At 35.0% G+C, this 27,224-nt stretch overlaps 1 protein-coding gene across 1 annotated transcript in view; it reads right to left on the reverse strand.

The window, feature by feature from the left end:
* The window catches only part of LOC125275690 (protein SGT1 homolog), a 49,154-nt gene extending 27,195 nt beyond the window's left edge, over positions 1–21,959 (reverse strand). The window contains exons 1-2 of the mRNA XM_048202873.1: positions 21,800–21,959; positions 21,624–21,672 (exon numbers count right to left, since the gene is read on the reverse strand). Of these exons, the coding sequence (XP_048058830.1) occupies positions 21,624–21,672; positions 21,800–21,813 (63 nt within the window). The 5' untranslated portion in view covers positions 21,814–21,959. The remainder of the gene's footprint in view (positions 1–21,623; positions 21,673–21,799) is intronic.
* Positions 21,960–27,224: the final 5,265 nt, after the last annotated feature.

The raw sequence follows: 27,224 nt of genomic DNA on the forward strand, positions 1-27,224 counted from the left end.
GCCTTTGTAAAGGCTATAGATAAAATCAAACACAATCTTTATACATGTTTGCACAAAAGTCAATTAAAGACATTGATTTACTACGAAAGTGTTGTAAGGCATATAGGAAAAAACAATTAGCTATAAGGAAAGCTATAAAGAAGAAGTTTGTTGATTTGTAAGTGTCATTTTTACCACTAGTCGATGATGCTGTTTTCATTTTCTTTTTTTTGTTTTAGTACATTTGTACAGTTTGTAAAGTCTATACTCTGAGCGTGGTCAAATGTGTTCATAGGAGTTAATGAAAAAGGAGTTAATGAAAATGACACTGCTTAAGACTAAACAAATGATATTTATTTTAAGTCATCTTTCTGGTCTGTCTACAATGCAGGATCACAAGACACGAAGCCCCAACATGAAAAGTGAGTCTTGCTGTTTTTCTGTTATACAGCTATTACACTTCAAACTTTTCTAACTATTACACTTAAAGCTGTGCATTTCAAGGCACAGTCATAGATACACAGCTCTTTTGTGTTTGTCTTTAAACAACAGTTAAGTAAATTAATTACAGTTGATAAGTAGTAGTTTTAAGTGAAAGGTGTGATGATTCATGCCTTTTTTTTTTATTGTGTTTTTTTTAACACCAATACTTTGGCACCAGTGTTTTTTGGTGTCTGTCCTTTAGATCTGATCCAGAAAACAGATGTTTTGTTCTATGTCTATATAATTTCTTTTAATAATTTTTTATGAAAAAAAAAAAAAAATGTGATAAGCAGTTTTTGTCTTCATCAGCAGAATACTAAAATGGTTTAACATACTGTAAATGTCAATAGTTATAATTAGCAAATGCTAGTGAACTGTTTTTTACTGAGATAATTTACAGTTATACGTAAAACAAACTCAGTATCAGTCAGTTGGATTCTAGTTTCTACTGAACATTGTTATTGTACCACGTTTAACAATGCTGGTGTTCTCGGCCTCATCAAACTTCACACAAGTCACAAGGTCTTTCCCAGTGCTCGTCTGACTCTGAAAGCAGACCAAATATAAGGATGTAACAGTTTGGAGACATTTGTGTTTTCTTTGATATGTTTGCACTTTTCCTGAAGCACACTGTTTTCGAAACTGTCTACCTATTTTTAATACATTTTCAGTGTATTGCTGTGTGATTGTAATGTGTGTGTGTGTGTGCTTTCCTTACACATGGCAAAAACAACTTTGAAAAACAAACTGTTTCCTTGAATCTGTTGTAATGTTAGTGAACTCTAGGTGTTCTTGGCTTGTTTGTCCATATACGTTCCCCATGAATTTGCTTGACTTAATAAAATAATGGTTTAAATCATCTTCTTCACTTGAGATCTTTACATTATTTTATTATACTATCCTATTTTTAAAATAGTGCTATTTTGGGGCGGTATGTGGATATTGAATTCAGCACAAGGAACTCTGAAATATTTTATCTTGTAAAACATCTACGTAGCGTTTTAAATAATTTAAGATAATTATTTTATTAAGATAATTTAAGTTTTTTTTATGATTATTTTATTTGTACCTCCTATAGAATCAGGATTGCAAGTTATAAGTGTAATACTGTTTTTTAATGAGCTCAGACATGGTCATAAAATAACAAGTAATCAAACTTTTATTTCAACATTGTTGATTATACACTGAAGTTGTGAAGAAATGACATTACACACATAAGTAAAACTGTAATAATGACATTACAGGTGGTCTAACCATAAAAGAAAATCTCTGCAAGCTATCATGTTTCGGTCTAGGGTGTAATTGACCAGTGTTTCAACAATTTTTGCCGATGGTGGTATCATAAGCATTGTTTGAACGCAGTGAGACACAAACATCTGTAACAATTGTACACATACAGAGAACCACAACTCCTAACTCTTCGGTACATCCAGACATCACATCCTTGGATGTTTCACACCTACAGGCCCTATCTCCTGAATTTGGTATTTAAATAAGGATTAGGATAAAGTAACTAAAACACAAAGACATTCTACAGCTCCAGAATTACAATGGCTACTCCAAAAACTCTTAAAACATCTGTGATGTCTGTAACACTGACAAGAAATTCTGATGAAACAGATGAGTTTCTACATGAAGATGGCCCAATCCCTCTGTTCATTGCTATATGTTTAATTGTTTTTGTTTAATAAATATGTGATTGGATCTAATGTCCCTGGCTTCTAAGAATCTCTATGTTACAGATATAATAATGGTTTATTCAGCTTGCAGAATTTAAAAGTGTTTGTATGTTTTGAAAAACACTAAAATTATCAATATGTAGTGTTATATTCAATATATACAGTGCATTTTAATTTTACTCAAAACAATTTAAGGCGAGACACTACAGGTGAATAGGGATTTTTTTTAAATTAAAAGATATCACTGTGAAACTTCTCCAGTTTATTACTGGCATAAACATAAGAAAAAAATGTATTACAAATTTTGTGTACATTTATGTTTTAATATGCAAATGAGGCCTTATATACTTAAATATATGCTCATTTGCATACATTTCCAAAAACAAAATCTGAAAATTGGAATGGTCCAGGTTTAAAATTTTTGGTTATATTTGTTGACATATTAGATGAAAGGGCTTTTACAGAAGGGATTCTGGATATCTTATTTTGTGCTTTAGTAAATTAGAGAATACTGACAATAGCCTTAAAAAACCTATTTTCGCCATGTTTTTTTGAGTAAAATGACCCATAATTCAGGATAGGAATGATATATCAACAAATCCCTCTGTAAAAGCCTTCAGAATATAGTTAAGTATAAGTCTGGAAAAGTTGGTGCTTGTAGGTGCTACTGAAGTGGATATATCTGACTCTGAGAGTGAGAAAAAACTCATTTTGAGAAAACGGCCTTTAAAGTTTTTATATTGTATAAGTTCATTTATTTCTATTGAAACCCCCAACCTACAAACATAATATATATTCAGTTTATTAATATCAGTATTATGTAATATTTAAAACACATGGAAATTGATAAATGAATAAATTATTAATAACAATAGCCTTAAGCTGAAGAGAACTACCATAACAAACACACATAACAGCAGTCACAAAAACTGCAAACTTCTGCAGTAGGCCTACCTATCTCTCTCACACAGACTACACTCCAGCAACACACTACTACAGAACCCATGATTCTGTGGATCGATGTTAATTTTCAGCCCTGATCCAGCACAGTTAGGACAACACAAACACGACTACAGTAATTCATACAATCGTGTGACGTGAATTATGAGCCATATTCCTGTGTGGCGCGGATGTCATTCCCAATCCCTCCAACACACTCTTTCCCTTTCCAAACAATAGGTTACGCGATGAGACACTCGCTGATGGGGTTTCATCGTCTAATCTGTTGTTTACTTTCATTTTACTAGCTCTTGCAAGTGACAGCTGTTGCCGTATTTTGATTTCGGTGTTGTCGGCATTCTCTCTCAGGCGCAGAATAAACAAGGAAGCGTGACGCCTGAGAACCAATCACGTAGTCGGAAATTCACAGCGATCAATCAGATGTGGTTTTCGGCTGTAGATTCCCCGGCAAACTTTCGCGGTTGGTTATTTCTACAAAGGAAATGTCCATATTTGGATTAGACATTGCTGTTAATGAGACTGAGAGCTTTACAATGATACGAGGCATGACATGTTTCTGTGAATGGAGACGGCACGGGAGCTCGCGTTAGAATGCTAACTTTTGGTGATTTCCGATAGAAATCTAAAGGCGCAAGTTGACAAAATAATGAAATAACCACCTTAATGTGTAATGTTGACATATTTTTTATTTTGACATGAAAGCTTACATGTTAAGGGAGCAAACTGGCCCAAAATCTCAAAATTGACCACTGCATGAAAAAACGATGTTTTCACCTGCCGTGTCTCGCCTTAATATGACAATGTTACTAAAATCTTTAACTGAACATCTTACAATTATTAATGGTATAGATGTTAACTTAAACTTGCCATAGAATGAAATTCCATCTTATCTAAATGTTATCTTATTGTGAACAATTCATGAGTGTTTTTTTTGTTTTTTTGACCTCGTAACTTTTAATCAAAATATCTGGATTGAGTGAAATGAGTAAGTAAACTTATCTCTGGTGATATATGCAGGACTTTTACATTATGCTATTTCTGTTTCACATTGTGTCGTTAATTTTATATCATTATTTATTACTTCCTGACGACAACCCCTTTACACCCCGCTCAACGGGGGTGAGGGCGGTCCCCAGTCAGTTGTAATGATAAACTCTACAGCTCAGTGCTCAGTTATCGCAAGGAACATGGGTTTCCTAACCAATCAGTGTGGGGGAGCTGGTGCTGGAACCTATAGACAACTGTACCAACGTGGACTGCTGTGCTGCTGCAAACATCTCTCGAGCAAAATTTGAAGCAACATTGTCTGTTACATGGACCAAAATCAATTTCAACATTCCTGTCTGTCTGAGCCTGACGCTTCTTTGACTCACACTTTGGGGGATCAGACCCAAAAACCTGAACTTCAAACCATGAATGCACAAGACCTACATGTAAGGACTGTCTCACAGGATATTCCAGGAACTATTCTAATCTTTCACCATCAAATAGGGGACAAAGTTTATACCGTGCACCAAGTTGAGTTCTGAAAAATCCATCTTCAACGCAGTGGATTTCTGAAATGTCTACGCAAAAGCTGATGGAGAACGACCCACCTTTGAGTTCTGATGAGGCTGTGCACCGACACCCCGCATGCCAGTGCGCCACAGGCAATGAGTGTCATCTAAAAGTGATCTTGGACTGTATGTTTAAAGAATATTTCAGAGGACCGATGGTTGGCTTGATGCACAAGATCATCGATGCTGCATATGATTCAAATAAGGCCTGTGAGGGGGATACCAAATGTGTAACAAATCTCAAAATGAAATGGATGTCGTAAGAGGACTGACAAATTCATGGTATTCTGATGTGACGAGCATGTGTGTTTACACCAAAGAGCCAATCTGTGTAATAAGAAGAAAAGTTCTGGATGTAATGTCTGGATGTACCGAAGAGTTAGGAGTTACTGTGGTTCTCTGTATGTGTACAATTGTTACAGATGTTTGTGTCTCACTGCGTTCAAACAATGCTGATGATACCACCATCGTCAAAAATTGTTGAAACACTGGTCAATTACACCCTAGACCGAAACATGATAGCTTGCAGAGATTTTCTTTTATGGTTAGACCACCAATGTCATTATTACAGTTTTACTTATGTGTGTAATGTCATTTCTTCACAACTTCAGTGTATAATCAACAATGTTGAAATAAAAGTTTGATTACTTGTTATTTTATGACCATGTCTGAGCTCATTAAAAAACAGTATTACAAAACTTGCAATCCTGATTCTATAGGAGGTACAAATAAAATAATCATAAAAAACCTTAAATTATCTTAATAAAATAATTATCTTAAATTATTTAAAACGCTACGTAGATGTTTTACAAGATAAAATATTTCAGAGTTCCTTGTGCTGAATTCAATATCCACATACCGCCCCAAAATAGCACTATTTTAAAAATAGGATAGTATAATAAAATAATGTAAAGATCTCAAGTGAAGAAGATGATTTAAACCATTATTTTATTAAGTCAAGCAAATTCATGGGGAACGTATACGGACAAACAAGCCAAGAACACCTAGAGTTCACTAACATTACAACAGATTCAAGGAAACAGTTTGTTTTTCAAAGTTGTTTTTGCCATGTGTAAGGAAAGCACACACACACACACACACACACACACACACACACACACATTACAATCACACAGCAATACACTGAAAATGTATTAAAAATAGGTAGACAATTTCGAAAACAGTGTGCTTCAGGAAAAGTGCAAACATATCAAAGAAAACACAAATGTCTCCAAACTGTTACATCCTTATATTTGGTCTGCTTTCAGAGTCAGACAAGCACTGGGAAAGACCTTGTGACTTGTGTGAAGTTTGATGAGGCAGAGAACACCAGCATTGTTAAACATGGTACAATAACAATGTTCAGTAGAAACTAGAATCCAACTGACTGATACTGAGTTTGTTTTACGTATAACTGTAAATTATCTCAGTAAAAAACAGTTCACTAGCATTTGCTAATTATAACTATTGACATTTACAGTATGTTAAACCATTTTAGTATTCTGCTGATGAAGACAAAAACTGCTTATCACATTTTTTTTTTGCATAAAAAGAATAAGAAATTATATAGACATAGAACACAACATCTGGATCAGATCTAAAGGACAGACACCAAAAAACACTGGTGCCAAAGTATTGGTGTAAAAAAAAAAAAGGCATGAATAGTCTTAAGCAGTGTCATTTTCATTAACTCCTTTTTCATTAACTCCTATGAACACATTTGACCACGCTCAGAGTATAGACTTTACAAACTCTACAAATGTACTAAAACAAAAAAAAGAAAATGAAAACAGCATCATCGACTAGTGGTAAAAATGACACTTACAAATCAACAAACTTCTTCTTTATAGCTTTCCTTATAGCTAATTGTTTTTTCCTATATGCCTTACAACACTTTCGTAGTAAATCGATGTCTTTAATTGACTTTGTGCAAACATGTATAAAGATTGTGTTTGATTTTATCTATAGCCTTTACAAAGGCATGTGACTTTACGGTTCTTAATGTGTTTGCATTACATCAGTGTGGCATAGTCCCTCTAACAAATCTGACAGAAGAGCATAAATGAACAAAGATTTTTAGCACATAAAGTAGCTTTGTTTGAGTCAGAGAAGATGGTGATAATAGTTAAAAACATACTATAATCTTTCACTTCAAGCGGGATGTTGAAAGAAATTATTCTGCAGACGTTAAACACCTTAGGAAAAGCATTTGAAATGCTGGTTTATCAAAAGAGAACATTCAGTCATACATTTGAAAAAGTTTCATGACACATGCTTTCCCATGTGAGGAAAAGCATAAACTTACACTGTTTTGTCTTCACCTAAAACAAAACACATCCCAACCAACAAAAATGTGAATAGTGTAACTTGCTATCTGAACAAGATGACTAAACCTAGTGGAGTAGTAAAAATGGCATTTGCAAAACCACATTTACAAACTTGTAACAAACTTAGAAATTGCTCATGAATGACTTTTCTGTAGTCTGTATTTATTATAAACAGTGCTTTTCTTGTATAGTATACCGTGTTTTCTTGGTGATTTGGGCTCTTGAAGTTTCATGGTGTTTTGTGTACACAAAATCTTTTAATTTTATCTTCGGGTTTACCAGAGCGTGGTATGCTGTTTAATAACCTCAAACTTAAAAAATAAAATGTGCAGCTTTCAGGGCGTTACTTAGTTGTGATTCATCATAATAGTTTTAAGTGTAAAACAGTGTTACTTACTTTTCGTGTTGATGCTTCATGTGATCCCATATCATAGATAGCTGGAAAGTTGCACTAAAAGAAACATCAATAGTATTCAAACACTCGAATAGAAAGGCTATCACTTAAGTTCCTCATTTTCATTTATTCCTATAGTGAACGTTGAGAACTCTCAAAGAACAGTCTTCACCAAAAAAAAAACCCCGAAAACAAACAACATGTGAACAGCGTCATCTGCTATCTGAACTAAAACTAGTGGAGTAATAAAAAATTAAAAAAAACACCACTTACAAAACCACATTTACAAACTTTCACAACTGCTCACAATTTTTTTTTTTTTTTGTGTGCGTGTATGTGTTTTTATAATAACTATACTTTTAAATACATGCTGTACTCATTTTTCTTAGTGATTTGGACTTTAGGAATGTTAGGTGTTTTAGATACACATAATTCTGTATAAAGATTATGTCTGAAAGTTATCTATAGACTGTGGAACTTTGCATCACAGCGATGTGACATAGCCCTGACAAAATATGTCAGCGTGTAAAAATACGCACAAGATTTTAGCATAACTATTTACACACACACACACACATGCAGAGAAAAAGATCTACGTGTATGTTATGTCGCTGTGATAGAACATTCCGTTACTTGTTCAGTTACTTGTACATGTGGGGTCATAGAAGATGGTAACAGTTAAATTCCATCTCTTTAATTTATTTGCTAGATGTTGATGTGCTAGTTAAAAAAAAAAGTGTTAGTAAAAAACATTGAAACGTAATATTCATATTGAAAATATTGTATAATTGAAAATATTGTGTAATTACACATTGAAGCATACTCTCAGTTTGAAAATGACATCCATATGTTCTTTTAGTATGAATTTTGTCTGGATCACCCAACACAAAAGTTTTGTGTTCTGACCTCACAAAGATAACACCTAGATTAGCTTTCTAGAGCATTGCGTGTTTGTACTATATGCTTAAACTTAGTGATCAACATACTTCCTTTTGTGTTTGTTAAACACCTCAGGTAAATAATTTGAAATGTAGTTTTGTCAAAAGAAAAAAAAAAGGTTCATTCATACATTTAAAAGTTTTCTATGTGAAAATGATGTGTTTGCTACAAACACATCCAAAAAGTTTTACTCATGTGTTTACTCATCGTGTGAAACCACTCGGCTACATTACTACTACTACTACTACTACTACTACTACTACTACTTTACAAAAATAAAAAAATAAAATAAAAATGGTCATCAGACTGTTTTAAAAGAAATTAACCCTCATGCACTGTTCGAATTCTGTGTACGATCGTGATGGTGCGGGTCAAAAAGACCCTAATTGGATTCTATACAATTCCACAAAAATCACACTATAAAAAAAAAAAAAAAAAAAAAAAAATCATACAATCATGTTTAAATAATTAACTTTTAATATCAATATTTTTCACACATTACAAAGAATAAATATCTGAATTTATGATTAATAAAAATATTTTTAACCACTATTTTTAAGATGGCCCCTCCCCCGACCTGTGGGACATTTACCATTATACATTTATAACAATAATATCTTAGTCTAAACCTAAAGTAATCTTGACAAACTATATATCGTTTGAAAGCTTTCAGACTCTAGTTTTCATATTTGGTGACTGATTTTCAAAATAAATGACAGAACAATAGATAAATAGCGATAGATTCTTCATTTGTGATGCGGTGCCAAACTATAACACGCTCTGATTCTTTCCTTATGTTTTTTTAATGTGTTTTAGGGATCGAATTCAAATCAAATATTAATATTACTCCCCAAACTTCTAATGAATAGGATGTCTACTTCATAAATATTTTGAAAAGTATGGAAAATATGGTTCAGATCACTCAAACCATATATGGAAATCGAAGAGTCACCAGTGGAGTCTTGATGTCATCTAGTGAAAAAGTTTGGTACTGCGCACAAAAAATCTTACTAAAACTTGTTTTTTTGAGATATCAACCTAAAATTCGGCACAGAACTTGTTCAGATATTTAACTTTGATTTTCTTGATGTTTTAGAGTTGAAAATGTTTTGTAAAATATATATTTTATATAAAATATAAAAAAATATATATTTTATATATTTTAAATTTTCATAAACTTTTTTAAACTTTACTTTTACAACTTTTTTTTTACTTTTTACTTCTACAATAATCTGTGACATTTTCCCTTTAAAAAGATACCAAACTTAAGTCTGTGCTCTGAAGTATTCAACATTTTTAACAATTTAAGTTAGAAAAGTCATTTTAATATCTATGTTCAAAAAGTGGGATAGATAATTAACAGGTAAAACAACTTTAGATTTCCACAAACGTTGAAAATAAAAAGCAGTTAAACTCATTAAGACACTGACACATCAGTACTAGAGTTGAGGAGTTCTGACATACAACACAGAAGTGTTTTGAATTTAGGGTCTGTAGTTGATTTTAAATGGTTGCCTATGGGGGTCAAATTAACCCACGAACAGTACGAACATATAAAATTTCTGTATGCACATTTCACAACACATCAGTGTGTTGAAACTTTGCATGCAGGTTCATGACCCTAAATGAGAAAAAGTCACAAAATTTCAAGAAAAAAAAAAAAAAAACACGGTTTAATATTATATCAGGTAGCTTGAAAAAATAAATGATAGGTAATTTTTACCATCTGTGGCTGACAAAATATTTTTCTGTATTGAAATAAGTGTAGAAAACCTAATTTTTTAGCTTCATAAGGTAGTAAAAAAATAAAATAACAAAATATAACCAAGAAATGTTATTATTTTGGGTCAGTACAGTTGCCTTAGAGCGTTAAAATATGCAGGTCAAATTGACCCGCGAACATCACGAACGTAATAGTAATTTTGTTTGTATATGTCAAAAAACACCAGCATGTTGAAACTTTGCATGCATGTTCATGATGATAAATGAGAAAAAGTAACAAAATATCAAGAAAAAAAAACATAGGTTAACCAGTATTTCCAACAACTAGAAAATCTAAACGGGTCAAATTGACCCCCAACATAACACAATTAAAGAAAAAAATAAAAGTTTTATTTAAAAACAATAGACAACATGCATTGTTTTTTGCAGCAAACCAAACAAATGTATAAATGTTTAAACACACACACACACACACACACACTATAAGTTAATTAAAACTAAAACGTTTCTTAAAATTTATCAAAAGTAAAGACACATTCAGATCTTATGAACACTTCAGATGTCTCGACACTTGTGAAGATATGACCCCAACCCGCTGTGAGGTCTTCAGATGACAACATTTTTGGATCAACACGCACCAATGCTAAATTTTTCTATATATCTTAATCATTTGTTAACATGTAATCATTACTTCAGTGAGCTTGTTGTTTTCTGCCTTAAATTAATACATTTAAATTAATAGATTGTTAGCTAACTGCGTGAATTGTATATACATTTATGAAATTACATAACTTGCACACAGTCACCTCTGATAACAGATCACTTTAAATTGTAAATGTTGACATGCATTTTCTGTAAAGCTGCTTGAAAACTATGCGTATTGTGAAAATCACTATACAAATAAATGGGAATTGAACTGAACAAATTTATGTACACTAAATCAGTCTAAGATGTTTTTGTGTGCGAGCCCAGAGAATCACCAGAAAGGTTTTGATGAAGTGTCATTCTTAAAACATCTAGCAACCGTCGTAAAACCATTAACACAGAAATATATAGTATGCACTTCCCCCATCAGGTTGACTCACAAACATCTTCACTGTGAGTTAAATAAACAAATGCTTTTCATTCTTTTGTCTTTTTAACAATGATCATATCAATGTATTTGGAAACAGATACAGATGTTCTAAAATAAAATAAAAAAAAAAGAAAATCTTCCCAAACAACACCTATTCTGTGGTGTATGGGTAATGAGGACTCTTTGGCTTGATGAATATTTCTGATTCTTTGTCTTAGGCACTAATGTTAACCTATAGTTCAGGTACTACTGATCGTACTATGATGGCAATACACACACACACACACACACACACACACACACACACACACACACACACACACACACACAGGTTATTTAAATGGATATACCCATTGTTGTGTTGGGGGATGATTGTCTATCTGACTGTCTTGACCCAAATATTTTGACTCAATTAAAATATACTGTATTGAACAGCCATTACTGTTCCTGGTGAGATGTCAGCATAACACAAACTAGGCTTGGGTGTCTTTTAAGACAACCCGCAATCAAAGAAAGCACAGTCACAGACATGTGACGCCTTTTGCACCATCAGACTAGAAGGAGCCACCAGTCAAGGAAGGAATAATCATAAAACATCATTGCTGAGTGAGAGATGTGATACCCTATCAAAAGTCAGAAGTCTCCCCCTGTTTGATCTGTTTTTTAACACGTACAGACAACAGCTTGGGAAGTCATACAGCCACTGGCATAGGAAGTCACATAGCCACATCACAATGTAACACCATGGGTCATATATTACCTGACATATGTCCTGACATCTGACAGCTGTCAGTCTGAGAATTATGAGGGTGCAATAAATCATAGGCAAAAGCCATAAATCATTCAAAAGTGACAAGGTATATGTTAACACTACTGACATGGATAAATAAACAAACAAACATTTTCTTAGAAAAACTAAAATCTGAATGTTTATTGTACTGAAATCTTACTGATATGTCACTTGCATAATAATTTGGAACGCAGTGTACAAATGGATTATTTGGGTGAATATAAACGTAGCCATTGAGATTTAATCAGAACATCATACTTGGTCAGTCTAATCTTAAGGCCTTAGCGATGTTACATTGCAAAGATCTTGAGTTTTCTTTGAACGGCGTGTCCATAGCGGCCTGACAAAATCTGATGTTTCACCATGAAACAGGAAGCTTTTCTAAGTCAGGCATACAATGTCCAACCTGCCCCAAACTACACGTTTGATAAGATTACTGGCCTGAAGACATCTACTTGCAAATATTCAGTTAGTCATAGCACCACCTGTTGGAAACAGGAAATGACATGCTTTACACTGTAATTCACTCCGTGAAACACATTTAAATATGCCAAAAGTACCAAACATGCTAGAAACACATTAAAGCATGCAACATTTGGCTAAGTGCTAATGCATGCAATTAATGCCACAAAAGAGGAAGTTGTTTTAACTCAGGCATACAATGTCCAATCTGCCCCAAACTTCACGTTTGAGAACAGTCCTGCCCTGAACACATCTACATCATATTAATTATAATATTCACTATAATATTCAGTTATAGTAATAGCACCTCCCACTGGCAACAGGAGGTGACCTGTTTAACACTGTGATGCACTACTAACAACATAATAAAATATGCAATTGAGTACTAAAACATGCTAGAAACATTCTAAAACATGCTAGCAACACTTAGCTGAGTGCTAAAGCATGCTATTATCGTTATGAAACAGGAAGTTGTAACTCGAGCATACAATGTCCAATCTGCCTCAAACTTGACATGTTTGATACATGCCCTTGCCTGAAAAAATCTACACGCCAAAATATAGTTATAGCCACATCGCTATAACTATTTAATGTGTGCGACCTCAAAAAAATATATTTGTGAGCATTTGTGCAAGTGCAAATAATTGTTGAGGCGTGACCCATTTTCATTTCTCGCCAAAATGTTCACTAATTACTGCACAGTATGTGCCTGCTGTGAGCTGATACAGTAACCGGCCCACCATTCTATCACATAATCAAACTTCATCTATACATTCTTAAGTTTAAAGCAGATTTTAGGTTGGTTAATATTAGCCATCAATCAGTCCCTTTCACTGCACTCTGTTGTCACGTGACAGAGCTAACTAGAGCGCAAAATGTAGGCTGCGCTGTTGAGGCTCGCACAGCTTCTTGAGGGGAAATCAAAACAAATGAGCGCAGCACACGCAAAGAAACTCAGTTAACATACTGCGGTAAAATTAAAAATGTGGAGTTTTTCATATTTATAACATATGATACAGCAACATTAGACGACCAAGAGTGCTTTCCTGAATACCATCACGACTGAAAATGTGACACTAATTTCATACAACAGTTCAATAAACAAGTAGTTAAAATTAAATCACTTACATTTTAGACGCAGTATTGACTGTTTGTGTTTTGGCAGTGAAATTAGTTCCAAAGATCACAGCAGAACCATAGCGCATCTCAAGGAAACACTCTGCCAAGTTAGTCTGAATGATTCAGCGTTTTGAATGAATCGGTTGAGTCAAAGATTCAACGAGCCATTCATAAACAACTGCCTCATTCTTGAATGAATCAGCCATTTGAGCGAATTGTTTGAATTAATGACTCAATGACTCACTCATTAAGATGTTCACCTGCCACCACCTACTGATGGTTTAGTGTCATGTTTAAAAGTATCATTCTTTCCAACATTTCTTATTTGTATATTCAAAAGAAAAAAGTTAAAATATTCTCAAAATTATTTAATAAAGTTGTAATTTTTCAGTGTAAATTATTTACAGGCATGAAAATGGGTCAGGGGTGAAAAAGGTGAGAAGGACATTACCCCTCTAGGGGGGTCCGGGGGCATGGTCCCCCGAAAGAAAATTTTAAATATTCCATATTTTAAAGCATCAATCTGATGCATTTTGAGATGCGTTTTTTGCCAACCTGGGGAGAGCTGGAGAAACTTAACTTCAGCCATGAGTCAAAAATTATTATGGCCTCCTTACTAAGTATTATGCAAGCCATTTCATGCCAGCCTGTCACTGGGTCTAACATTTACAGTATATTTAGGGGAAGAACCTGGCGCTATGATTGGTCAAACTCTTCTTCTTTTGCTGTTGCTTGATTTGAGGACTGCGCGTGCACAGAGGCGTGCACTTTCTCCTTCACGCACCAGGTTTTTGCGTAGTTTAGACTGACAAATCATACCAGCGTACTTTGAAGTCCAAATTTGATCCGCTACGCAAATTGAATACAGGTTGGCAGGTCTACTTATTGATAGAACGGTGGACCACTTTACCTTCTGCCTTGTCAGTCCCTTCACCTCAAAATCTACCTCCTCAAAAACGGTAGCGTTAGCTAATAATTTTCCACCGGAGCTTTAGCTAGCTGGCTAACGTTGCGTTTTCTCCTGCTGTGTCCTGCTGTAGCTAACATTAGCTAAGTCTATGTCAACAGAGCTCCTGGGTAACTTAACTTAAATATACCAGAAAATATTAAAATTACTGAAACCATCCAGGGCTCAACGCTAAGGATTTTTTCTGCTGGCCCACTTGGGCCAGTGGTTCAAATTTTTACTTGCCCCGCCAAAATTTTCCGGGCCCCACAAAAAAAAAATTAATAAAAGTAAAAGACAAGAAAATGGGCCTATAAAATAAGCATAGTTATTGTTTTCATTATTTTTGATACATTTAACCTCAATAAATAAGATTATGACACCAAAAGCTACTAGATTAAATATATTAAATATTGTTAGACAAATAAACAGTAAGTAGTAAAATAGTAACAAATAATCAAATTACGAGTAATAGCACAAATAAATACAACAGAACAAACAATATAAATTAAATAAATGGTGATTTTCAAGTTTTTCATGTAGGCTTAAACAGAAGATTTTCAGGTACAGAAATTGTAATCTAATGTATAACTACAGAATAGATAACTATTAAAGTTAATCAAGAGCAGTTACAGATGCATAAAAAATGTTTTTAATATTCAAAATATAAAACGTTAAATACTGTTATTTGAAATTTAAAAAAATGAAGACACTTTAAATGTGAAATTAAACCCGCCAGTAGGTGGCAGCGAATCACTGTTAATGAGCGAATCATTGAGATTCAACTGATTCATTCAAGCGGCTGATTCATTCAGGAAGTGTTGCTCAAAGACGCAAAACAATTCTGTGACTAGACTATGTCTAGTAGACTATGTAGACTATGTTTTTGTAAAGTGAGGGACATACTCGATCATTTCAGATTTTTAAATCAACAATTACGATATTATAGACAATATATAACGCACACCCTACAGCACTGGTCCGATCGGGCAAGTGACCAGTGCGTCTACTGTCCCGAGCGTCGTTCACACTGGCCATCGGGCAGTCCTTATTGTCGAGCCCTGCCATCACTCACCAAATTCAGTCAAATAAATCGCAGAGGCCAGGCGTGCTTTCAGCTTCTGATGGTGGTCTGCACTGGTGATTCAAGGCCCTTTGCGTTAATTTTCCATGCACTCGCGCTCCCTTCTGGCATGCGCACCTGTTCGCAGTTCACCGAATCTCGCGCTCCCTTCTGGCACCCCCCCCCCCCTCCCAAATTTTTTTTCTCATCGAATCTACACGATTCACGTAGGTCACCTATTTTGGTTTCAAAACGGCGAATTTCGCCGAAAGGTGAGGGATTTTCATGCCTGTATTTAATTTAATTGGTAACAGCCCTACAGTGTCTTATTCTACAGTATTCAACATTTGAAGTGGATCAAAACCTTTCATCAGAGTTGTCTTAAATTATTCTTCTTAGGACAACTTAGTTCTTAGGACAACTTTAACTTTTTTGATCCACTTCAAATGTTTACTGCTGCAATTGAATTTATTGATCAAATTTAAGAATTAAAAACAAATTAAAAAAATAAAAAATAAAGCATTTAATAAGATTAAGGAAAAAATGTAAAATATGCAGAACTAAATATGTCAAAGCTAGATAGAACACTGATGAGAATATTGCTTCAGAATAAATTATAAAACACAATCCTATTTCCAGACAAGCAACTTTTTTACTCCAACAAGCACATGACAAGGCTTAATGCAGAGCATTATATGTAGAGGGAGCTGCACGATTCTGGATAAAATGAGAATCACAAATTTTTTGGTTACAAATAGAGATCACGATTCTCCTACGATTCTGAATATACAACTAAACAAAATAACGGTTCTGACAAAATATTAATTGCTGGACTCTAATTGCTGAAAAATGTTTAAATTATTTAAAAATGGTTTTGAATGAATTGAATGACTGATTAATAAATACTTGTTTCATTACAGGATGAATCAGTGTTTTTGAACAAATCTTCTGAATGAATAATTCAGTGACAAATAAATTTAACAGTAACTTGTCTCCACCTAGTGGCATAAGATATATTTGATACAACCATTATTTGACGTGCCAAGTTTGTTTCAAAAGGTGGTTTGCTCTTTTGATCACTATCGTAGACATCAGTGTTTATATACTAACTTTAAACTTATCTCAGTACTTCTGTGATCATTTGAACATTTGTAACAGAAATAACCACTGTATGGTTCAAAACTGCTCTCTCTTGCAGCACGAACATAGATTTGAATGTGAATTTTTACTTGGTAGCACTGGTGTTCAACTTCAAAAAGTTAGGAGAGATATGGTGCTCCTAAATTTTTGCTGGTGCTCCTAACTTTTTGAAGGTGGCACTGGTGTTCCCAAAAAGTAATAACTTCAAAGAGTTAACAAATGAGACCTTATTGAAAAGTGTTACCATATTCATATAAAAGGCTATACAAACAGCTAGTGGCTACAGTTTTGTATTACAGATGGTTTTATTTCTTTAACATGTACAAGGGGGAAAAATTATAATTTATACATAACATTAAAAAAGTCTACACCATCTATATATTAGCCTATTTCAAAATACAGTATCTCACAAAAGTGAGTACACCCCTCACATTTCAGCAACCATTTTAGTAAATCTTCTCAAGGAACAATACTATAGAAATGAAACTTGGATACATTTTAGAGTAGTCAATGTGCTGCTTGTATAGCAGTATAGATTTACTGTCCTCTGAAAATAACATAACATACAGCCATTATTGTCAAAATAGCTGGCAACAAAAGTGAGTACACCCTAAAAGTGATAACAGTTGTATGTTGTTTAACCATGCAAAGCCACATGTCCCATTCATCATGTTCATGTTTTTCTCTGCTTGACAGGACCATACAAATGTGTGGATCTTGTATTAGAGCAGTTAAAATTTGGTGCTTTGAGTACAATTCTCTCATACTGATCACGGGATGTTCAACATGGCACCCCATAGCAAAGAACTCTGAGGATTTGAGAATTAGAATTGTTGCTCTCCACAAAGATGGCCTAGTTTATAAGAAGATCGGTAACACCATGAAACTGAGTTACAGCACAGTGGCCAGGGTCATAGAGAGAGGTTTTCCAAGACGGGTTCCACTCGGAACAGGCCAAAGAAGTTGAATCAAAGAAGTTGAGACCTTGTGCTGTGCAAGAGGTGCAGAAGCTGGCTTCAAAAAACAGATGCATGAGTGCTGTCAACATTGCTTTAGAGGTTGCAGAAGCGGGAGGTCAGCTTGTCAGTGCTCAGACCATACGCCGCACACTGCAACAAGTTGGTTTGCATGGCTGTCGTCCTTCCCAGAAGGAAGCCTCTTCTGAAGCTGGCTCACAAGAAAGCCCGCAAACAGTTTGCTGAAGACAACCTGTCCAAGGGCATAAATTATTGGAACCATGTCCTGTGGTCTGATGAGATTAAGATAAACTTGTTTGGCTCAGATGGTGTCCAACATGTGTGGCGACGCCCTGGTGAGGAGTACCAAGAAAATTGTGTCTTGCCTACAGTCAAGCAAGGTGGTGGTAGCATCATGGTCTGGGGCTGCATGAGTGCTGCTGGTACTGGAGAGCTCTGCTTCATTGAGGGAAACATGGATTCCAACATGTACTGTGACATTCTGAAGCAGAACATAATAATAATAATAATACATTTTTTTTATAATGCGCTTTTCTAGAACCCAAAGCGCTAGAAAATGATGCCCTCCCTTCAGAAACTGGGCTGAACGGCATGATAATGACCCCAAACACACCGCCAAGATGACAACTGCCTTGCTGAGGAAGCTGAAGGTGATGGAGTGGCCAAGTATATCTCCAGACCTGAACCCTCTTGAGCACCTGTGGGGCATCCTCAAGCAGAAGGTGGAGAAGCGGCATGTGTCTAACATCCAGCAGCTCCGTGATGTTATTATGGAGAAGTGGAAGAGGATCCCAGCAACAACATGTTCAGCTCTGGTGAATTCCATGCCCAGAAGGATTAGGCAGTGCTAAATAACAATGGTGCTCACACAAAATATTGACACTTTGGACACAGTTTTGACATGTTCACTTTTGTTGCCAGTTATTTAGACAATAATGGCTGTATGTTGAGTTATTTTCAGAGGACAGTAAATCTGTACTGCTATACAAGCTGCACATTATCTACTCTAAAGTATATCCAATTTTCATTTCTACAGTATTGTCCCTTGAGAACATAATAAAATAGTTGCTGAAATGTGAGGGGTGTACTTACTTTTGTGAGATACTGTACATGATCAAGGTTTCACTGATCTTAATTTCACTGACTGACCCTGCAGGGGCGTTAGCTGTGGGGGTTCCCCTTTGTGGGGACTCTCGTGCTAATTTCTACATTTTCCAGCTCATTTTCCACTAAAAAAAAAATGTACACAAAAATGTGATCATACAAACTATGGAATTTTAAATCACTGACAAACACTACATTTTAGCTAACGTGATTTCCGTGCCAGTCGTAACTGCAATGTTTAAGTTGGATGTTGAGTCCTTTGTTAAAGAAAGCATCTTCATAACTGGAAGGCACAATTTACTCTGTACAACCATGTTGTTACCTTTTTCCTCTTTGAAAACAAAATAAAATTCCCCGCAGAAAGCATCGTTAATAACTTCGCTGCATCTCAACCTGCATCTGCAGAGAATGATTGTAGACAGGCGTTATTTGCGCATACACCAGCAGATGGCTCACTTGAGTCATGACTGGCAACATAACCAGAAACTATAATCATGCAGCTCTTAATATAGCGTTATGATGTCAAAATACTAATTTATTTAGCTTTAAATGAAACCATTGTAATCTTGATAGAATTCCCTTTATTTACAAAATATAACTGTATTATGATTACTTTGTTTTTTGACGTAACTGTGACGAACTACAGTTACCAATTTTTGTATCCTGATTACGTAACGCCATTACATGTATGCCGTTACTCCCCAACCCTGCTTACGGTTTACATCAAATTCATGCTTTAATAGTAGACTAACGTTAATCATTGCAGGTTTCATCAGTCCAGTCTGTGACTTGCAACATAAACGTCAAAAAGACTATATTTTTTGCATTCCGATTCTGACATCCAAAAAGGAACAAAACATTTTTCTTATTCTATGGATTTTGCCCATTTTCCTCAACTTGTTTCTGCTGTTTTTCTGCCACCACTCTGCACGCACAGCTGCAAGTGACATAAGTGTGACATCAGCTCCAAATTGGTCTATAACCTTGGCTGTGTTCATACCATTCTTACTATTTCTACAGTATCCAGTATGTATACTGTGCATAGTATGCACATTTTCTGTATGCATGGGATACCCAGATGACCTACTATATTTGTCAGCATCTACTAAATACAACTCAAGAACACTGAAATCAGTATGGAAGCTGAGTTCGGAATGGAATACTACCATACAGCTCCTGTATTGCAGTATGCAATGTCTATACCAGTGGTTCTCAACCTTTTTTCCACCAAAATTATTTTATATGACAAATAAAGCATTATAGCCCAATTACGTCAAAAGTATACACTCACTGGATGTCATGGCAACTGAATCACTGAGGAAAACTTAAAATATCTTGCCTTCGCTTTAATTTCGGACCATCTCCAAAAAGACATAAAACACTAAACAAATGATTTTGACATGCGTTTATCAAAGTAGGAAATCCAGACTTTTAATCCCTTATGCACAATTACTGCTAAATGGAGGCGGGTCCGGATTCGGACCGGAGTCCGGACTTTGAGAAGTGCTGGTCTATACAGTGAGTAGTATGAATTTTCTGTATGGAAGGAATACCAGGATTAACTAATATATTTGCCGAATTCTGATGTATGCATTTGAGGACACTGCATGGGATACGGTTTCCTACAATGCAATGCATGTGAAGAGTGCAGCATGAGTGAACTGGAAGGGGGAATAATTATAAATGTACACATTTCTGTAAATTACAAAATAGCTGTGTTTCTGAAAACAATATCGTTAGTAGCATGTAATTTGTACTTTAATTTCTATGACCCATTTCCAATCAAGTCAAATCAAGTCTATTTTATTTGTAGGCTATAGTTTATATTGAGGCTTGTGTTGGTAACATAGAAATCACGTGATCAATGACAAAGGAAGCCTCACTTTCTGTACAATCACGTGCGCAATTCACTTTGCGTGTCAGAATGTTCGACCCACAGATCTTACTTTTACAAGTAGGTTTTCATTCAGACTTATTCAGTTACATTTTTAAATACCCAGTCATGCAAGTAATATGAAGAATACAAATTATTTCAGGAAAATAAAATATTTGCCATATCCAATTCATAAAGACTATGTGTACATTATTCTTCTATTGCATCATATTGAAACTCATACTGGCAATAAATGACACAGTTTAATGGGTAAATGAATTTATCACGGAGAGAAATGCAACACACACACACAAACACGCACTATTAGTATTTTATTTGAGCACATAACATGAAACTATCTATGGAATGTGTGGTGGCTGCTTCGTCCGACGAAGCTTCTTTCACAGGGATTTGGCTGATTTATTTTTTACTAAACACCAGATGACGCTGTTTTCGATGCTCTCGAAGCTTTGAATCTTTTCCCGGAACAATGAGGGGAAAGCCTCAGTGCTTCATGAAGCTTCATTTGCCCATCACTAAACAATACTGTAGCATACTAATTTGAAACTATAGCATGCTATTCGTTGTATATTGTACAAGCTACTATTTCACACACTATACTTCAAAAAAAATAGTAGGCAGTATGCACTGTGTACTAGGCAGTAAGCAGTAAGTAGTAAGTTAGTGTGCCATTTCGGACACAGCCCTTGAGATTTAACTGGCATTAGATTTATTTATGCTGATAAGACTCTCCACACATAGAGCCTCCAAACATTGAAAAAACAAAACAAACAAAGTACAGGACTGCACATTATTATTAAAAATGTCGTTGTCAATTAAAAGCTTCAAATCGAGCAAACACTGTACATTATAAACCTACAATAAAAAAATTAGCCTAACGGCTAGCACCCTTAACCACCAAGCAGCCCATCGCGAGAGAAAAATTTTAAATTTTTACAGTCAGATAAACACGTCTGGAGTATGAAGTAGCCTATTATAAACTGCAAATATAGGTGATAGTGAACAAGCGCCTACCTCAAGGGCTCTCTGTGGATCCTCGTCTATGAAACTGTCAGAAAAACGCCTGCAATGAAATCACATTTTATAATATATTATATATTATATATATATATATATATATATATATATATATATATATATATATATATATATAGCTTTTAAAAAGGTTAAAAAGGCCTTAAATTACTCACCCGCTGGTTGCCATCGGTCCTCTCTCCGTACTTTCCCTCTGAAGCTGTAGAAAGTTCTGGAGGAAACAGAGACGCTAAAGGAAGTAAAAGATGTGGGCCTGTCCATCATAGATATGCATACGTAGATCCACATTCGACCACTTCAGACATGTTAACGCGTCCGCCATCTTGGAACGGTCAAAACGTCGGATGATGTCGTCACTCACAGGAAAATCAATGAGATGATGGCACAACATTGTGCAGTCTCTGGTTGTATCAACTGCCGCGATTTAAATTCCCGAAGAAACGGGATAACCTTTCACAGGTGGGAATGTGTTTGTTTGTGTTTTTATATGTATCCCAACGTCCGCCCGACGTTGCAGATCTTTTTTTTTTTTTTTTTTTTTTTTTTGCATTTTTCAAACTTTTTTTTTTTTATTGACATATAAAGACAAAAATTACAGTTCAAAGAATTTAACAACAATAGAATTATAAGCAAAAACAAAAACAGTAAGGAAACAAACGAGAAAATAAATAAATATATGAACAATGGAGAAAACAAACAAACAAAAAATAAATAAATAAATAAAAATAATAATAATAAAAAAAAAAACCTATGAGCCAGAGGTAATATAACTTAAATTATACTGAAAAAGAAGGGTCCTTTTTTTTTTTTTTTTTTTTTTTTCCTTTTTTCCTTTCCCTTTCCTTCTTCTTTGAACATCATAAAAAGGCATAAATATTATACTTTGTGCACAACGAATTGGACTTTAGGGCTTTGACATTGCTGGAAGAGGAAATAGTGCCCAAGTAACATTTCAAATCTTGACAAAAAATAATTAAAAGAGGTTTAAGAGACAAAAATGTACACTTATGTATAAAAAACTTGGCAAGAAAAATAAATAGATTTATAAGAAAGTACTTGTCTTTTAGATTTTTATCGGAGTTATATAATCCAAATAATACATCCTTAAATGTCAAAGAAAAATTTTCAAAAAAAGAAGCATGTATAAATAAACAAAATTTCTTCCAAAAAATAGCTACATGAACACACTCCCAGAAAAGGTGAGGGATAGACTCATCTTCCGCCCCCACAAAAAGAGCATAGAGAATCCTTCTCAGGAAACATTTTTTGGATATAAAGATTGACAGGGTAGAAACGGTGTAACAACTTAAATGAAACCTCTTTAACCTTATTAGTGATTAAATATTTGTTGGGTAAAGACCACACTTTCTTCCAAGGAATATTATTAAAACAATTACTCCAATAAGATATTACAGAAGGGACAGTGATGATATCATTCTGAAAGAGTTGTCTAATCCTTCTATTCCTGAGAGAAGGACTGGACAAAAAACAAACTTTCCCTATTGTTGTCTCAAAAGGATGAGCCCAAGAGGTAAAAAAAGGTGAAGAGTCTCCTGAGTTTTTTAAAAGAGCAATAGCTCCACTAGGGATAGCATCCATCACTATGGCAAAGTCTTGTGGGGTGACAGGAATACAATATTTAGCTAAAAATTCAGAATAAGAAAACAAAAGACCATTTGAATTTAAAAGTTGAGAAACCAAAAGAATATTGTTAGTAAACCAGTCTGGAAAAAAAAGAGTTTTATTTTTATATCGGATATCATGGTTATTCCAAATAAAATACCTGTGGGGACTAAAATTATGTATGTAAATTAAATGCTAAGCCAAAAGCATCTGTTTATGGAAATTTGATAATTTGATGGGCAATTTAGAAATATTGTAGTTACATACTAAGAGAAAGGGAAGACCACCGACTTTAGAAAAGATATAGTTAGGAATAGTGTTCCATATGGAATCAGAATCAGTCAGAAATTGCCTCAACCAATTGATCTTAAACGTATTATTTAAAGAAGCGAAGTCAAGAAAGTTAAGACCTCCCTTATCAAAGCTATTTATGACAACAGATTTTTTTAAGTAATGTCTCTTGTGTTTCCATAAAAAGTCAAAGAGCATTCTATCAACCTTCACACAAATTGACTTATCTACATACAAGGAAAGAGCAGGGTAGGTCAATCGAGAAACACCTTCGGCTTTAGCGAGGAGAGCCCTTCCCCGTAAAGATAAGTCCCTTTGGAGCCAGGAGTTAAATTTTTTATTAGCTTTAGTAATTACTGGATCAAAGTTTAACTTTCCTCTCATTTTACCATCTTTACAAACAATCACACCCAAATAACACACTTCGGTCTTAACCGGAATACTATGCAGGAAAGAAGCAGAACAAGACTTTAAGGGAAGGAGTTCACATTTATTTAAATTCAGAAATAAACCGGAAGCTTTAGAAAATAGTTTAATTAGATCAAGAGCGATAGGGATCTGTGAGTCATTTTTTAAAAAGAGTTATATATCGTCGGCTAATTGGGTTATAAGAATCTGTTTATCAGCTATATTAATACCTTTTAGTTGACGACTCAACAGAGAAGAAGTAAGGAGCTGAGCAGCTAGTAAGAACAAGTAAGGCGATACCGGACAACCCTGGCGAACCCCTCTAAACACATTAAATCTGGGAGAAGTGCCAGATTTAAGATTAATTGAGCAGTTGCCATTTTTGTATAAAGTTCGGACAATTTTGCAAAAGAAATCACCAAAACCAAATTTATACAGGGATTGTAAAATAAAATCATGTTCAAGGGAATCGAAGGCTTTATAAAAATCTAAAAAAAGAATAAAACTTTCATCGCTAATCAGATCATCATAGTCTAACAAATCTAAAACTAGGCGTATATTATTAGCAATATGCCTGTTAGGAATAAAACCTGACTGAGTTTCTTCTATTATTGTACCCAGAACACGTTTCAGTCTTTTAGCCAGTAACAAAGCTAATATCTTATAATCACAATTTAACAAACAGATTGGACGCCAGTTATTATCAATCAATAAAATGTCTTTCTTAGGTTTAGGTATTAAAGTAAGTAATCCCTGTGATAAAGTAGGTGGAAGTGTTTCAGAAGCAATACTCTCCAAATACATCTTAAGCAAGAAAGGTGCTAGCTCTAGGGAAAAGTGTTTGTAAAGTTCGGCTGTCAGCCCATCTGTGCCCGGGGACTTATTGTTCTTAAGAGCTTCAATAGACTCCATTACTTCATCAATGGATATATCTTTATCGCAGGCGATCTTATCATCATTAGATAATGTCCTAACATCCTTCAAAGACTGGAAAAAGGACAGAGCTGAGTCCTTGCAGTATTTGGATTGGTAAAGATTAGAATAGAAGCTTGCACAAAATATGCCAATATCCGTAGGATCAGAAATAACAGTACCGTTGATATTTAAAGAATTAATAGTTAAACTTCTATAATTATTCTTTTCCATTCTGAAGAAATATGCTGTACTTTGCTCTCCTTGCTCTAACCATCTTCTTCTAGACCGAATAAAAGAGCCTTCTGCCTTAAATTTATATATTGAGTCTAATTGAGTTTGTAGATCAGTAAGTTCTACCAACTCAGCTTCTGACAGACCATCCTGCATTTTACCACAGAGAGTCATTATTTTGGAAATGACAGTCTCCTCTTCACATTTTTTAAGTTTAGTTTGATGGCTGCCGAAGTTTCTAGCACATTTGCCAAGTTCGTGTTTAAGAAGCTCCCAATTGAGGCTGTATTTATTTTCCTTTTGTGCTTTGATCCAGTAATACACAATCAAAAATAAAATATTTTTTCTCAGTTGGTCATGCTTAAGCAAAGAAGTGTTAAGCTTCCAATAAGAAGTTCGAGGACTTGAAGAAGAGAGAGCTAAGGATAGAGGGGATTGAAAAAGAGTTGCTTTGTGATCAGTCATGGGGGAAGGTAGGATACTAACAGAAACATTAAAATCTCTGAGAGATTGTGAAACAAGCCAGTAATCAATGCGGGATTGCTTAGAACAACTTTTGTTACTCCAAGTATAGGATTTAATGCTTGGAAATTTCTCCCTCCAAATATCAATAATATCAAATTTGTCCATAAATATCTTTAATTTAGAATTTGTAGAGGCAGACTGTTTAGGTGGTAGTCTATCAAGATTATTATCAGGCACAATATTAAAGTCCCCACCAATGAAAACTAAGGCATTTGGGTATGCATTAAGCCACAGCAATATCTTCTCTTCTATCACTTCAAGCAGTAAGTCATTTTCATTAGAACTATTGTAACCATAGATATTAATTAGTATGATCACAGTGTTATTTAAACAAATGACCATAAGCAAAAAATGTCCACTTGGGTCACTAAAATGGTGTAAAACCTCTCCAGCAAAAAAGTTTTTCAAAGTCAGAACTCCCGCTGAACGCTCCGAACCGTGAGCCATCCAAACGTCATTGTTCCACTGATTTTTCCAAAATGCAGTATCGCTGGCAACGGAGTGGGACTCTTGAAAAAAACAAAAGTCAGTCTTGAACGATTTAGCATACAGGAACAAAGCCTTTCATTTAGTAATGTCTCTTAGACCTCTGGCATTGAGAGAAAAAACAGAAATAGACATACAAAAATAATAATAAATATAGCTGCGAGCAGCGATGGCGGGCCCAAGCCCGGTGGCACCGCCACCCCGGTGGCTTCAGGGCAACTGTGCACAGCGGGCAATAGGCAGTTAAAACGGTTAAACATCAAAGGACTATGTCAAATTCACTCCACATTTACTGCACTACAAGGTGCCACTATAGAGCCCCTCCTCCCTGCCCATTTTCAAAGGATTACATGTGCCAAGTTTTAACATTATTCTGATGAATTTTGAAGCAAATCAGGTAAAAATAAGAGGGTGATCTCAATGTATGCTGAAAGTGACACATTTTCTGCTGCCAGTTGGTGGCGCTATGACTTTGAATCACAATAGTCACATCCATGTGATCAGCCTTGTACAACGAAGACTAAGCCGAAGTTTCATCAAAATCAATTAAGGTATGCAGAAGTTATAACACTTTGTTTCCCTTTTCTTGCCATAAATTCCTTGCCTCGCCACGGCCAAACCGTTTGAGATATCCAAAATCTGTTTGCAATTAAACAACTCCAATGTGTTAGCAACAAGTTAAAAAAAAGCTTGGTGTAAATTGGATAAACCCTGTAGGAGTAGTAGTATAAAATTCATAGCCTGTTTTTTCAAAAAAATTAACATTCAAACCAAAATAGCTGACTTCCTGTTGGTCGGAGCTAATGAATGTAAATTAGAAAATTGTCCGGCTTGATGAGAACAATATGTGTACCGAGTTTGGTGACTGTAGGAAAAACTAACCCCCCCACTTTTGTCAAAAGGTGGCGCTACTGAGCCCCTCCACCATGCCCATTTCTATGGCTTTGTCCATGTCTACTGGTTGACAATATTGATGTGTGTGTCGAGTTTCATGCAATTTGAAGCATGTTAAGAGCCTCAAAAACACTCAAGAATATTATTACAGTTTGACCTGTTGCCATGGCAACAATATTTCAAATATCAAAAATCCTGTCATAGGTC

This window comes from Megalobrama amblycephala, linkage group LG9 (assembly GCF_018812025.1).
Source record: "Megalobrama amblycephala isolate DHTTF-2021 linkage group LG9, ASM1881202v1, whole genome shotgun sequence".
NCBI lineage: Eukaryota > Metazoa > Chordata > Actinopteri > Cypriniformes > Xenocyprididae > Megalobrama > Megalobrama amblycephala.